The sequence below is a fragment of the Limulus polyphemus genome, unplaced genomic scaffold, assembly GCF_000517525.1.
Source record: "Limulus polyphemus unplaced genomic scaffold, Limulus_polyphemus-2.1.2 Scaffold3097, whole genome shotgun sequence".
Taxonomy (NCBI): domain Eukaryota; kingdom Metazoa; phylum Arthropoda; class Merostomata; order Xiphosura; family Limulidae; genus Limulus; species Limulus polyphemus.
Window position 1 is genome coordinate 116529 of NW_013668707.1, and position 17107 is coordinate 133635.

General features: G+C 31.8%; 1 protein-coding gene across 1 annotated transcript in view; it reads left to right on the forward strand.

Annotated features, from left to right (window-relative positions):
* The window catches only part of LOC106468648 (probable RNA-binding protein 46), a 47028-nt gene extending 32080 nt beyond the window's left edge, over window positions 1-14948 (forward strand). Inside the window, exons 8-9 of the mRNA XM_022397003.1 lie at window positions 4624-4750; window positions 13563-14948. Coding sequence (XP_022252711.1) covers window positions 4624-4750; window positions 13563-13618 — 183 coding nt within the window. The 3' untranslated portion in view covers window positions 13619-14948. The remainder of the gene's footprint in view (window positions 1-4623; window positions 4751-13562) is intronic.
* The last annotated feature ends 2159 nt before the right edge of the window (window positions 14949-17107 follow it).

Genomic DNA, 17107 nt, shown 5'->3' on the forward strand with positions numbered 1-17107 from the left:
AAAGTGAAACTGTGAAGTGCATAATATCACAATTGCACATTTCTTTACAAGAATACTTGGAATGCCACTTTGTTGCTGATGTACTTACATGTACAAACAATACAAGCATCGATGGAATAAAATACAAACTTTTAACAGTGAAGTGATGAAAACTGAGCACAGTAATAGACCCGTGCGATGCTATACTTTTAATCAAATAGAGCATCGTCCTATGAAAATAATCTATGTAAGTAGGGAACAAAGAAATGAAGGACAGCAGTTGGGAAATGAGAGCAGGGATCAAAGAAGGATGATTTAAGTCTCGTGAAAGTAAAATCCTCCATTAACTATTTAACAACAACTAAAACAGGTCTGCAACACCTAAACCTAAAAATTAACGGTGCAAAAGTAGTAGGTCATATAGATAATGGTCCGGATTATTCAGTACTAAATTAAAATATATGGCAACAACTCAAGAGAAATGATCCAACAATTCAACCAAAAACTTGGAGTAAGGGCAACATGTGTCTTGCAGATGGAATGACAAACTGTCAAATGTTAGGGTATTTTGAAGCAAATCTATTTGTAACATATAGCTTTGTGGACTGTTGTTTTGTTGTTGTCAAAGATTTGCCTGTATCTTGTCTTATTGGATTAGACTTCATTCAGCAAAATGAAACAACAAATGTTCTTGAATTAAATGTACCATCTGTTAGGCATGACTTTGAGACTGAAAAGATGCTGATTGAAGAAGTACAACATTCACATTTAAAGAGTAAAGAATGTGGAAAAGTTAAAACAACTTATGTTGAAATATGCTGATATATTTAACAATAAACCTGGCCTCACAGATTTGTCTGAACATAGTATTGTAACCACAACAGAAAAGCCAGTTTTTAGTAAACCTTGTTGTTATTCTCCCACTAAATTACAAGTGCTACATGATCAAGTGGATGAAATGCTCCATGATGGGTTAAATGAATCCTCCAGTAGTTATTGTCAAGAAAAGGACAATATAAGTTATGTGTTGACTACAGAAAGTTAAATCAAGTCTCAGAAACTGACCACTATCCATTGTCTCATATAAGTGATATTTTGAATGCTTTGTCAGAGGCAACCTGTATCATTACATTAGACAAATACCTGTTAAGATGGAGGATCAACATAAAACTGCTTTCATAACGGATAACAGACTTTATCAATTTAATGTGATGTCTTTTGATCTTAAAAATGCACCTGCCACTTTCCAAAGACTTATTGATAAGGCTATAGCAGGAGCAACTGAATGTTCCAAGGCTTATATTGATGATAATATAGTGTTTTCACTCACATTTGAACAACACTTGAAAGACCTTGAATTGGTTTTCTACAAGCTACATACAGATAATCTTACTGTAAAAGTTTCTAAAAGCACATTTTGCCAAGAATAAGTATCATATTTAGGATTTAACCCTCTTCTAAGGGAATACACATAAATGATGTTACAGACTTTCCAACTCCAAGAAAATGCAAAGAGTAAAGCACATTCTTGGGTATGTGTATCAGTTCATTCTAAACTTTTCTACAATTGCTGAACCTGTATGTTAGTTACAAAGGAAGCGTATTAGATGGAAATGGATTCCCCAGTTTGAGGACCCATTCCGGAAATCAAAGCAGGCTTTAAGGGAATCCCCTGTCTTGCAACTTCCAAGAAAAGGTGAACACTAATTTTTTCATACTGATGCTTTAAATGTTGGATTAGAAGCAGTTCTGTGGCAAAAGGGTGTCATAGCATATGCCAATAGAACACTGAATTCTGCAGAAAGAAACTGTACTACTACAGAGTTAGAATATCTAGCCATAGTTTGGACTATAGAAATATTTAAGATATACTTAGATGGAGAAGAATTTACAGTTATAACTGACCATGCTGCCTTGAAATGGTTGCAGACAGCTCCAAAGTTAACTGGTAGATTGATGCTGTGGTCACTAAAATTACAAGACTTAACATTTGAAATACTGCATATTAAAGAAAAAGAGAACCAGTTCCCTGATGCCCTATCTAGACATCCTATTGACCCCCCAGAAGAAACTCCAGATTTGGACATCAGTAAGTTTTCGCCTAAACTTTTTGCCATTGTCAACGTTAACACTAGAGAACAGTTGACTACTGAGCAAGCTAAAGATGATGACTATATAAGCATATATACTCATATTTGAAAACTGGACAGTCACCAGATGATTCCAATATAATTGCTCAGATTGTAAGTAAATCCAAACACTGTGTCTTGAATGATAATGTTCTTTCTTTCATAGAAAGGGTTGCTAGCAATGGTGAATTCAGTCCAGTTATTCCCAAAACATTGAGACTGGCAATTTTAAATGAATTGCATGATCATCCTATGTCTGCTCATCTAGGTGTTTGAAAAACAATAGACAAAGTATCCAGACATGGTTATTGGCCTGGTATGAAAAAGTACATAATAAAAATGTGTTGTCATACCATGTTTGTCAAATCACTAAATTTGATCAGAAGTGGCCAGCTGGATTTATGCAAAGCACTAAACTAATGGAACCTGGCGAGATAATAGGAGTAGACATCATGAGGCTTGTACTAAGTCTAGGACAGGAAATAGTTACTTGTTGGTTGTGACAGATTATTTCAGTAAGTGGGTTGAATTATATCCTCTCAAACAAATAACTGTGAAGGTGATTGTCAATAAACTAATTAATGAATACTTATGTAGATATGGTATTCCTAAGACTTGTATCTGATAATGGCCCACAATTTGTGTTTCATTTGATGGATGAAACTTGGCAAGCTATGAGAAATAACACATCTTTACAACTCCATATCACCCTCAGTTTAACATTACTGAAAGAGTAAGTAGAAATATTGGTAGAATGACATCTGCTTATATTTGAAACAAATCATCAAACTTGGGACAATCATTTATCTGAGTTTTGTCTAGTCAATAAAACTTCTATTCATGAGTCTACAAGTTACATGCTAGCCAAATTTCACTTGGGATGTGAGATCTTCCTTCCTTAGGACTGACTGAGGAAATTCCCAACAGCATCTCAAAACCATTGATGAATGAACAGCAGAATTACAATATGTCATACAGAAGGCAAGATTCAACTTTTAAAAGGCTCAGAAGTGACAATGACAAGACTACAACTGGAAGAAATGCCTAGACACATTTAAAATAGGTAATTTAGTATTATTAAGGACACATCCTTTATCTTGTGCAGTAAATAATTTTACTGTAGAATTTGTCCTGAAGTGGAATGGACCTTTCGAAATTATGAAGTGTGTTACTCCATTAGTGTATGAACTAAAAGATCCTAGATCAGGTGCAACTACAAGACAATAATGACAATTCTCTCGACAGTGAAGAAGATAGTAACCATCTTAGACAGTGGTAGCAAAACGAAAATGTCAGCTACAGAAGATTTGATGGTTGTTCCCCCACAAGAAAAAAGGCTTCTGCTGATGTGTACACTTCCCATCTTTCAACGGATCCTGCTGATGTCTTACCTCTATCTCCTCCTCAAAGAACATTGCGACCATGTTGCAGAGTTAATTATTGTAGTTAGCTGGTTTTCAAAGTGTTAAACTTTCGTTAAGCCAAACCAGAAGCTGAAGATTCAAAATCGTGAATTGTATTTTCCTTCTTGTAAGGTATCTGTGCTTAAACTGTAAAGGATTCATGATGTCAGTATAAAGAGGTAGTTAAAAGTAAGGATCCCAAATTGGAATATTTTATATGAAGTGATTAACGTCAGTACTTTGTTTTTCAAGGGGGAAAGAGTGTGATATAGCAAATTATATTTTTTTATGATTATGGTTGTGTGTATCATTCATTTAATATTTCATTCTGTTGTTTAGTTTATCTATGACTTGTTAGTTGCATTAAAATGCTAACTCACCTTCTATATATATGTGTATGATGAAGCTAACTCCAGCTTCCCTAGCAGTGATGTACAGATACTATTAATGTAGCAGAAGAGTACGTAAATTGATGATCATATGAGGTTATACTCTCGTAACATGCTCTGTGAATAAATACCCTGCCAGAAGCTTTTCTATAGGAGAGAGAGAGTAACAAGATAGTTATTGGAGGGTATAGTTATTGCTGTTTATCACTCGATATTGTTATCAATATTGATATTGAAAGGTATTGTTTGAATATTGTATTTGCTGTATTTTTTTTTTGGAATTAGGTTTTTTTTCTTTCTGGTTCATTTTCCTGATTCTGTTCTTACAGATTTATTAATATTTATGATCATTTGTTGTGAAGTCCTGGCCAGACATTTGTTTATCAACTGTGTTGAAAAGTTTCTAAGTGTTGTTATTGTGAATAAATTGTGTTTTTGTTGTTGAACTCTGATTGTAGCAGCATGTTTATTTTAGACCATTACAGTTTCATTGTGGTCAGCTGAAGCCAGAAAGAGAATATTTCATACCTGAAGAAGACAGACTAATATTCTGTCAAAACATGTAGTACGTTCCCCCCAAAAATAAATCGTTTCATTGTGGTTATAAATCATTGTTTGCCAACTTATTATTATATTAACATAATGTATCTTTTTACTCTAATAACAATATTAAACTTTTCAAATTACAGTGTGTTTGCTAATTTCTTCATTTTTTAACTTTAGGTTATCATTCCCCAGTTACCTGCTTTTTACAACCAGTTCCAGTCTACCAAATTTAGTTGTAACATAGAACAGGCTAAACTGGTGGCTGCTGAACATACTCTCAATCAGCTGGGAATATCCATCCAAGGTAATTAATTTTATTTACAGTTGCATGGTTTATGATACATGCTTATAGAAACAAATATCTATATATTATTTATTCCAATATATTTTACCCCCTCTCACACAATAGCTTTTCTTCATTAATGTTGCCCTCTATATGCTCAATTTGTTTGCTTGCCACTACGCTTGATACTCCCACCTACCCCTACATGTTTAACGTGGTACAGCTGCACTGTAGCATGCACAACTCTCCTCCAACAGGAGCACGACACATTCTCCTGGCACAGGTGTCTCCCCCTGGATTACAGAGTTTAACCTCATTTCTAAGCACTTGAATGCCCTTTGATTTTTCAAATTTTTGCAAAATTTTATTTTTGTATTTATTTTTTGAACTTAAACAAATGTTTGACTTTGATATCCTATTTTGACAACAACTCGATTTTTAACGAGATATTTCATCTTGGAGTACTTATTCACTCAAAATTCAGTGATGAATTTGCAGTTTATTGTTACAACAACTTCAACTGGTACCAATACCATGTGACTACGGGTGTAATTTTATTAGCAGGAAATGGAGTTGTTCATGCATGCTGGGGGCTCTCTTGACTCTTAACCAGTTCTCCCCTACCCTGAAGATGGTGGACAGGAGGACAAAAACCTGGACAGCCTTTTCTCTCCTCTTTCCAATGCCATGCAGACTTTTTCAGTTGTGATTGATGCTCCTAGACCTTCATCATAGTTTTTAGAATGGGTAACACAGGTTTGTTATGTTTTGTCCTTATCCCCAGTGTCGTTTGACCCCTCCCCTTCCTTGTTACTTAACACATCTGCTCCTGAATGTTTTGTTTTTCCTCCCTCTCCCTATATCAGAGTCCATGCTGAGCATTTTACCGACCAATTGCATTTAGGGATTAGCATGCCATGTCCCCCTTGCTTTTCTTAGGCTTATGCTTTGGCCTACCATTCGACTTAGAATCCTTTTTTCGATTCTTTAATCCCAGTTGGGATTTGGACCCTAATATCTCAGTCCCTTTCTTCCAGGCACAGTTTTCCCACCTTTGTTTAACCATAACCTTCCTCCTTTTACCTCTCCTTGAGTCTCAGCTATAACTCCAAATAGTGAAGCTTGTTGTCTTCAGCTGACTCAAGTTTTTTTTCTTCACTTTCAAGAGATAGGCTTTAGGGATTAATTACACCATCTGTAAGTTATACTATTTTGATGTCTTCACTAAAGCTTTGTCTTAGTTTGTCTGTACCATCTGGTTCTTTGTTTAGCCATAGAAGATGCATTGATTGTGTTCAAGTCAGTCTTTTTTTTTTTTTTTTCTGTAATGAGACTGTGATTTCTGTAATCTAATTCATGATTATTATTGATTATGATATCCACATATTGTACTGTAATATAAAGGATTGAAACCTTTATCTCCTACAGTGGTGGTCTATATGATCGAGAGATTTTATTTTATGTTTTGTAATAATATTAAGATTTTTTTTTTGCAAACTGAATGAAAGCTTCTGTACTTTATAAAAAAAATTATAGTTTTGGTAAGAAAAATTACTGTGTGACCTTAACAAAACCCAATATAATAGCTAAGACTTAATAAGAAGGATTCCAGTTTTCATGTCTGCTTCTTATTTTTAATTAACAAGGAACTTATAATCCATTTTCAGTTTGTGAGTCGGTAGTTGTAGTTTGTTGTGAAATAATTTTATAACCAGTTTGAATCTTTGGATCATTAAATGGACTTTGGTTATGCTATAGGTAATTAGTTTATTATTAATATCAACCCTGTATTTGTAAAATGAAGGTACACAGCTATACACACTTTCAAATAACCTGTATTGATATGTACAAAACATTTAGAACCAGCTCATGGTGATGAAATTAGCATGGTCATTCATTTGAAGATGTTGTAATTGAACTTAATTTTACTGATAAAATATTAGTTCCTACAAAAGTAGATGATACCAAGTATGAGATTTGAAAATGTTTTAAAGTTTAAAATAAAGTAGAAATGCTTGCCTGAAAGTAATTTATTTTTAACATTAGTAGCAATACAATTCTACATATAATATTGAATTACATTCATCCCTAATTTCAGAATATGGTTAATATTTTTTTAATTTTACTACATTTGAGTCATAAAGCTTCTGTGATAATATAAATAGAAACACAATTTTATCTGCATAAGCTATGACTTTCAACAGATATAGAGCCTGTGGTGATGACTACTTCACTGACGCTAGAACCTCCTTGTGGGTTAGGAGCCACATATGGCCGTCCATTTAGCTACTTTCACCCTGATACAGCAAATACCTTGACCATGAACAATGGTAGAGGTGATGCCTCTAATGTTTTAGTTTCTTCTTGCACTTCATCTTCCTCACCACTAACCAGTATGTTCAGTTCTTTGATGGCCAACTTATCAGATTCATCACCCTGTAAGTTAGTATGTTTATATAGATATAGATATATATATATATATATATATACTGATACAGTAATATTAAAATATTGTGAATGTTACTGTAACAACAATTATGACAAGGTGGAGCAGAAAGAAAACCTTCAAACTAAAATTATTATTGTGCACAAAATATATATTTATCATACATCTCTTTTTCTCTGAAGTAGGTATAGTGGATTTGAGATGAAATATTGACAAATATTCCACTCCTTTGTAAAATCATTTAATTTTGTTTATGTTAAACTTGATAGATTTATGCAAATACTTGCTAGGCCATAACATCAACACTTGCCAGACACACAAACAATCATATAATATCACATATGGCCAACACACACTTATACTGTATGAATCTATAAGTATGACCCACACATTTTTTAACAGTTATCATTTTCAAATTAACATCTGTTATGTGTTTTATAAATGAATATAACACTTCATAACAAATCTAACTATTTGCATGGAACATAAGCTTTATTGTTTATTTTTAATGAAATGTTATATAATAATGTTTTACTAGATTTAAAATATATAATCCTATCAAAAACAAAAATGTATGAAGATTTAACACATATTCATGAAAACTCAAATGATATTTTTGTTAACATACTAAGAATTAAGTGTTGTTGGTCTTGGTTCAGATTCCTCCATGCAACACCCCAATTAAACTTGAAAACCTGTGCACATTTTTTGCATAATGTAAAACATTTTGTCTTTTGACATACATGTCAATCCCAGCTTACTTAATTATCTCTGGACTATCAACCTTAATATACTAGAGGTTAGCAGGGGTTTTATTTAGGAAAGTTCAAGTGCTGGGTGCAGTCAGGTTCTTCCATCTCTTATGCAAAGGGTGGAGATGTTGAAGACTTAATTGTACTTTATTTTAAAGAGACAATATTCATAAGTTAGTGAATTTGATTTGTTGAATATAAAGAAATCACATGAAAAATTATTCCAAATGGCACCACCAACTATTTTAAACAAGTTTACCTCATGCACAACAGTGCAACAGAAATTAAAATGGGCAACAAAAACTTTAAAGTATGAAAATTTTTTGTAGCTACTCAAGCATCACTGTGCATCAGGAATCAAAACAGACAACAAAAATTCAAAATATGGAAACTTTCCTTATCTAATCAAAAATAACAGTGGAACAGTAGATCAGATGAGAAAACAAACAAGTTTAAAGTATGGAAACTTTCCCTAGCAGCATAATAGTACAACAACAGATCAAAACAAGCAACAAAAAGTCTAAAGTCAGAAAGATTTTCCTAGGTAATTAAGCATAATAGTACAACAGGAAATTAAAACAGACAATAAAAGATTTAAAATATGTTAACTTTCCATGGCTATACAAGCATAACAGTACAATAGTAGATCAAAAAAGAAAAAAAAAAGATGGAAACTTTTCCTACATACCAAAGCATAATAGTACAACAGTAGACTGAAACAGGCAACAAAAAGTTTAAAGTATGGAAACTTTATTTAGTAACTCAAGAATAGCAGTACTACAGTGAGTGAGAATGTGAAAACAAAAAAGGTTTAGTGTATAGAAACTTTCTTTAGCTACTCAAGCATAGCAGTAAATCAATAGACCAAGAAAGGAAACAAAAAGTTTATAAAGTGTGAAAAATTTCCCTAGGTACTCAAGCATAGCAGTTAATCAATAGACCAAGAAAGGAAATAAAAAGTTTATAAAGTGTGAAAAATTTCCCTAGGTACTCAAGCATAGCAGTTAATCAATAGACCAAGAAAGGAAATAAAAAGTTTATAAAGTGTGAAAAATTTCCCTAGGTACTCAAGCATAGCAGTTAATCAATAGACCAAGAAAGGAAATAAAAAGTGTGAAAACTTTTCCTAGCCACTCAGGCATAACAGTACAATGGTTATTCAAAACAGACAATTATAGGTGAAAAGTATGGAAACTTTTCCTAGCAACTCATGCATAACAGTACAACAGTAGATCGAAACAGACAATTAAAGGTTTAATGTATAGAAACTACACAGGCATAACAGTACAAGTACATATCAAAACAGGAAAGAACAGGTTTAAAGTATGGAAACTTTCCTTAATTATACAAGAATAATGGTACAACAGTAGATCAAAATATAAAAAGTTAAAGTATAAAAACTTTCCATAGCTACCCAAGCATAACAGTACATTAAAACAGGCAATAAAAGGCTTAAAGTATGGAAACTTTCCATAGCTACCAAAGCAAAATAGTAACTATATACATATGACAAAAGTTTTAAACTGTAGAAACTTTCTGTAGCTACTCAAATAAATCCACAAAACAGGCAATAGAAGATTTAAAGTATGGAATCTTTGCTTAGCTACTCAAGCATAACAATATAACAGTAGATCAAAAGAGAAAACAAAAGGTTTAAAGTATGGAAACTTTCCTTAGTCACCTAAACATAATAGTACAACAGAAGATCAAAAGAGAAAACCCAAATTTAAAGTATGGAAACTTTCTCTCATTACTCAAGCATAACAGTGCAGTAGTAGATCAAAACAGGCAACAAAAAAGTTTAAACTATGGAAACATTCCTTAGCTACTCAATCAAAGCACAACATGAAAGTAGCAGATCAAAACAGACAACAGTAATTTTAAAGTAGGGAAACTTTTCTTAGCTATCCAAACATTACAGTACTACAGTATATTATAGCAGGAAAGAAAAAGTTTAAGATATGGAAACTTTTCTTAAATAATCAAGAATAACATAGGAACAGTAGATCAACAGATGAAACATTAAAGTATGAAAACTTTCCCTATGCACCCAAGCATAACGGTACAAAGTAAATCAAAACAAGCAATAAAAGGTATGAAAATCTTCACTATCTACCAAAGCATAAAGTACAACAGTAACTAAAAACAGACAGTTGAAGTTTAAAAGTGCAGTAACTTTCCATAGTTATACAAGTAAAACTACAAAGCAGAAGTTACAAAACACACTTATCTCCTCTCACATTTTAGCTTTTTCCCAACTGAAGTTTCTCTTGTCTGCCCATCTAAGCATCTTTCTCCAGCTTTTCTATCCCGCTATATTGCCCTTAGTAATTTAAACCATGTGATTCTTTCCAACTACATCAAATTGCCTCTGTACCCTGTACTTTCCTTATTCACTTTTCTCAATGGCAGAACATTACAATAGTTTTCCGTGATTGCTGCAGGTTTCTCTTATGTATTGTGTAACATTAAACATACCTATTTTTGGACGATTTTTTTTTTACCCATTTTTCTTGGGTTTTGAATTTTCTGTCTATTTTCTTTAATTTCCAAAAAAAAAAATTCTGAGACGTTTCATATATGAGTTGTGCATGGCTCTTCTTTTTGGTCATTGTCTTCATTTTAATGACCAGGGAAGAGGGTTCTTAACTCCTTGTAATCCTGCATGTAGAGTGTCACTTCCTGTGGCATTGGTGGGAGTTAGTTTGTTCCACATCCTCCTCATAATTCTGGGGCAGGAGGGGTTGCCTTGCCTCTCTGGTTAGGGAGTTATGATTTTGGTTCATAATTCCAGACCCAGTAATCTCTATTTTTTCAAGTTAAGTGAGTCGTGACAGGTCCCTTAATTCTGAGTTCAGTTTGTTGCATTTTGTGCTTCTTCTGTGCTGGGGTGAGGGTTTGTCCACTTTGGTGTTGCTTGCCTTCTCTTGGTAATTCTGGTGGCTTAGCATGCAACATTCTGTAACTTTCAGGTTGGGTTCCAATAATACCACATTACTAAACAAGGCCAAAAACTAAAGTGGTGCTCATGCCCTAACCACTACACCTTGGTTCCTGATTTGGGTCCACAGCCCTGTAATTCTAATGACAAGATGTGGGACTTTATCTGCCTGGGTGAATTCCTGTTCTTCTAAAGATGTTAGGATTTTGTCTTTGTGGCTGATTGGCCTTTAACACCCAGAAATTACCAGGCAAAGAGCATACCTGTTCTAGAAGTAGTATGGACCCTACTGGTGTGCTATTACTATATCTCATTTTCATATGCCTCTTTTCTACACAGACGCTTTCTGTGTGGACCTTGCCCCCTCCACCTTGTCAATGTGGGATTCTAGTTAAAGTGTGAGAGGAAGTAAGTGTGTTTCAGAAGTTAACATGTTCCTATACAGAAAATGTATTTCTGATAATACTTACCTCCTCTCTCACACTCCCCCTACACTTCCTCCCAATGAAATGGCTGGTTTCAAGTCTGTAAATCTGGACTGTTTCGAAAAGTGAATAAGAAGTAATAATGGGAAACTTATATATGGATCTGGTATAGAGGGCTTTTGACATAGGTGGAAAGAATCACAAGATTTGAATATAGTGGGGTATGAAGACTGGAGCAAGTGAGGTAAGATTCATACCAATGCTTAGATGGGCAAAGAAGAGAAACTTTCATCAGGAAAAAGCTAAAGTTTAAGAAGAGGTAAGTATTATAGAAAATACATTTTTTGATATAGGAAAATGCTAACTTCAAAATAGGCAAAAAAAACTTTAAAATATCAAACTTTCCTTAGTTATTGAAGCACAACAGTACAACACCAGATCAAAAGAAAAAACAATGAGAATTAAGTATAGAAACTTCCCTAGCTGCCCAAATATAACAGTGCAACATTAGATAAGAAGAGAAAACAAAACATTTAAAGTACATAAACAATTCGTAGCTATTCATGATAACAGTACAACAGGAGAACAAAACAGTAAAAAAAAACTTAAAGTAAGGAAACTTTCCTTAGCTACTCAAGCATAACAGGAAAACGGTACATGAAAGGAGAAAACAAAAATGTAAAGTACTGAAACATTTCCTACCCATCCAAGAATAACAGTATATCAGTAGATCAAAACAGGCAATAAAAGGTTTAAAGTATAAAAAAAACATACTTACTCAAGCATAAGAATACAAGAGTAGATCAAAGGAGAAAGCAAAAAGTTTAAAGTATGGAGACTTCCCTTAGGAATTAAAGCATAAGAGTAATAAAGAAGATCAAAACAGGTAATAAGAGGTTTAAAGTTGGAAACTTTCCCTATTTACTCAAGCATATCAGTTCAAGAGTAGAGAAAAACAAATGTTTAAATATTGAAATTTTACCTAGCTACTCAAGCATACTTTTATGCTAGGGTAGCAAGGGAAAATTTGTATACTTTTAACAGCAGATCAAAAGAGAAAAAAAAGTATGGAAATTTTCCCTAACTACCCAATCATAAGAGTACAAGGGTAGATCGAAACAGGCAACAGAAATTTTCAAATACAGAAACTTTCCTTATCTACTGGACATTATTTAATATTGGACACTGAGGTGCAAACTCTAAAGCTTTTTCTAACCTTTTACTTTAATGCTTTTTCTTAATAATTTTTCTTAGTATAGGATGGGTAGTCATTAACTATTCATTTTAGCCTTAAAATCCTTAGTACATTAGTTAAGACTTATAAAAACTTCTCCCTCTTACAAGGTTTCCGACTGATGGTAAAAAACAAATAATCTAAAACAACATTATATTGTAGTTTAAGCATGTAAGCAAAGAATGATTGTTGTTCAATGCATTTTGAATAAGTTTAGAATATGACCTGAGATTATTGTAAGACAATATCAATTTACACAAGCTTTTCTTAATTAATCCTGTGATGGAACCTTATACAGTTAGTAAGGGCATCAGTCACAGATCACAAATGTGATCTCTTTTCATTTTATGAAATCTCACTCAAATTACATGTAAAGTTTATAGATTGATAGCATTAAAAATGTTAGTTCTTTCATCATTATCAGATATATATTTTAAACTAGACTTTAATCTAAAATCCACATTATGTTTGAAGAAAATATAACCTAAATATGGTTGTCAAGATAAGAGTTATCTGGTATTCCTGTATTTTATAGTAGGCCTACATATTTTTAACTTCCATGCCAACTTTTAAAGTAAGTTTTGAATTCTATATTTCAGTCTAGTGAAAGACTACCAAGACTTGCTTTAATACCTATTGCTTACTATAAAGGCTTCATTTAAAGAAATGGAGGAGAAAAGTTTTATCAGCATTAACAGTGTTAGTATCTAGCAGTTTACCACAAATGTCAACTTTATATCTTTTAGTTTGTTTTTTTTCTCTGTATTTGGAGTTGTCATTTGAATTGACATTTCTGCTTGACTTCATTTTTTTAATAAACATTCATCTTAGCACATTTTGAAATTGATTGCATCATCTGTTTTGTCATTTCTATTCTATAAAAACATTTTAAAAAAATTAGATATGCCCTGAGTATAGGTATGAGAATACTGTGTTTGTGTGTGTATTGTATATTTTTTAATATGTTAATATTCTAAGTGTACAAAAAATACAAAGAGACAAGAATTACACATTTAACTTTTGAAACTTTTTCAGCTTATGAACATTACTTCGAACAGATTCCACCATCTCAGCTTCATCTACCATACTGAAACCTGTCAAGAATTGTTCATGCACCAGAAAGTTAACTCCATTCTACATTTATACTGACTTTTTAAATTGAGTTACACATATATCAGTAACGTAAATACCAGTTTTCAAGAGAAATGAAAAACATAGTATGCATGGCATAGTTACCTTCTATATTGTAATATCAGTTTTGTTAATTTTTCGTTATTTCACCTATCATTAGAATTTATTCTGAGACACTTATTCAACTTTATTTAAAATTTCAACATAAAATGATTCATTACATTGATTCACTTAATTGTTTTGTCCATCTTTTGCTAATTTGTATTGACTATTTTTAACTTCTTTAACTTTTTTTACATATTATTTACCAATAAGTAGTTGAGGTGTCCTTATCTCTTACCTACTTACATAAATTTTGAAAGAAACACATCATCATAATTTGAATACATTCTATGAACAATTCAATTTAAATGTTGGAAATAAATTTTTCTCACAGTTATTTAAAAGTAAGTTGAATTTTGTATGATATTTGAATTCAAGTTGTTACTTCAACAAGTTTCACTTATAATTCTGAACATAGAAACATAGTAGAGAATTTTTATTAAAATGCTATCTCTGGTAGTTTTAATACTGAAAGTAAACACAAGATGTGAAAATATTTCATAGAAACTATCATATTGTTGAAATGTGTTTGGTTTTATTTTTAATGTATTTACTCAAGGTTGTGAATTTTTTAATATAGTATTGTTTTAATTTCAAGACTTAAGAGCCAAAAGTATGGCAAAAGTTTAATTATATTACATGTATGTATTTAAATACAAGCTTTGTTGGTATCATGGGTGGAGATCATACATTTGTGTTTAAAATGTAGCAACCAATTCATAGCAAAGAATAGATTAACTTTTCCTTTTAGTTATCTATTCTAATGTTCTAATAAACATCAAATTATCAAAAGAAGAAAAAAATAAGGCTGATTGAAAAATTTAGGTAATTTTAAGAAATCAAAAAAGCTTTGAGAAATCACTGATTACCAATTGAGTTAAGTTTCTAATAAACTACAAAATATTTGAGGAAATCATTGATTACTAATTCATCTAATTTTCTGCTACACCATAAATTATTCTGAATAAATGACTAATTAAGAACTTTGAAACTACCAGATTAACATCATTCATTACTGTAGAATTCTAAGTTATATGAGAAAATAATTAATTTTTGCAAAAAATGGCACTAGTTGTTCTCTCACAAACACAAGTTCATAGTTAATACATAAATAATTCTTGCATGCATATCGAAAAATGAAAAAAAAAACACTAACTTTTAGACTATGTTACAGATAATAATGGTTTAAATTTCTATATAAAATTTAATTCAGTTGTTTTTATATACAATAAAATATAATCAATCTAATAATAAGATACTTTAAAAAATATAAAAAAACACTATAAATGTAACATTATTATTAGATTAAATATTCTTGATGCCAGATGGTTCTTGTTGTCAAAGTTAACCCATGTTTTATGAAAAAAATATCAACTAATAATTCTTTACCTTAAATAAGAAATTCATTAGATCATGATTTTTTACTATAAAAACGTCTAACCAATTCATTTTTAAAATTATACTTGAAGACAGAAATAACAGTTTAGTAAATGTGTTTACATAGCTCTCTTAAAATACTTTGTTAGCAATAGTTCTGTTTTCTTTTTTTATCAAACTCTTTACTGATATTTTAATACAGGTAAATTCCCAGTATTTTTATCAACAGTGACTAGTCTGTATTATAATTTATTTAGTTAAACAATGCACATTTATGTCTTATCTAAAATTTGCATGTATCAAATGCAAAAGATTACAAAAAAACATAATAGTCCATGTTTGATTGGCACTTTTAGTTGTAACAGTTACTTCATTGTAACTTAATCCTTGATATTACATCAAAATTCACTCAAAAATCTTAAAACCACTGCAAACTGACACCAACCTTATGGTTCATATTGGAGTTTTGAGTTGGAATAGTGTTCTTAGCTTAGACTTACAGAAGACATGTTTTAACTTAAATGTTTAAACAAGCTATATTCTGTAAATTACTAAAGGTAGGTGATACCACCTGTGTTTGGTTTATGTTTCCTAACAAATGGTTTATGGTTTATTTGGAGTTTGCATTAATAAAGTTTGATTTTAATGAAACTGATGGCTTACTTTTTTTTAAATATTAAAATATTACCACATGGATTAATGATCAAGTACTGTTAACATGAGAATAAGCTAACAAAAACCTTTAGACATAGGGAAAAATAGAAATGGATGTAACTTCAAAATAATATCTCAGTATACTTTACTGATGACAAGCTCAACACAACGAAGACTATAAGTATTGTACATGTTAATCAGACACTTTATTTAGTGGGTTGTAATAAACATACAAGCTACTAAATACTAACAGTGACCAATAAGTTATTGTACATGCTAGTCAGATACTTTATTTGATCGGTAGGTTTTGATAAACATACAAGCTATCAAACACAACAATGACCAATAAGCTATTGTGCATGTTAGTCAGACACTTCATTCAAGAGTTTTTATAAACATACAACTGGCAAGATGCAGAAATGTCACACATCACAAAAATATGTGTTTTCCATGGAAATCAGCCAACAATGAAGATAAGGAAGGAAGCAAAGATTTAACCTTAAAAATGGGATACGGTATAGCTTTCTTTGGTATTCACACATTATTAAAAGCTGGATCACAATTATTAAACTGTTTGCATTTAATGTATTTGGTAATTGGAAATATTCAAAATCAGTAGATAAAATAACAATGAAATCAACTTGGTATTAATATTTGATCTCGAGGCCAAGTTGAAATTAAGAATATAAAGAATGTCACTTTTGACAGGATGTTTGAACTTTGGTTTGACATTCTATCTGTACAGCATAAAAAGTTAATGTGAAGTATTTAAAGATTGAAGCTTATTCTGTTAAGTGATGTATTCAAGCAGAACTTTCCTTATATCAGTCACAAAAAATGCATTTATGCAGGTGTAAACCATACATGGAAAGTCACAAGGCTTAGAAATAGCTCGTAAAATGCAAAGTCCAGATTTAGTATGTCAACAACTTAGGATAAACGAAGTACAATCATGAAAGTTATGGTTAACCAATGAATAGTGTTGGTGTATATTTGATATTAGTTTTATGAGATATATCTTCCAGATGGAAGAAACTGATTTGATTCTGCACCAATACTGATTAGGTCTTAGCCAGTCATTTTAGAACTTAGAAAACCAGTAGCAAGACCATTTAATAATAGTTATATATAAAAGTTGTGGTAACCATTATAGTAGGATCCCATTTCAGTTCAAGTGCAGTCCAGGCTACTAGTCCATCAATCTGGGTAGGGCATTTTTCCTCAGCATAGAAAGTTTAAGGTTCATTTCCAGTTATGTCTTTTGTCAACTAATTCTGCTGTAAAGAGTAGCACCATGGTGGGCTTAATTGTTGGAG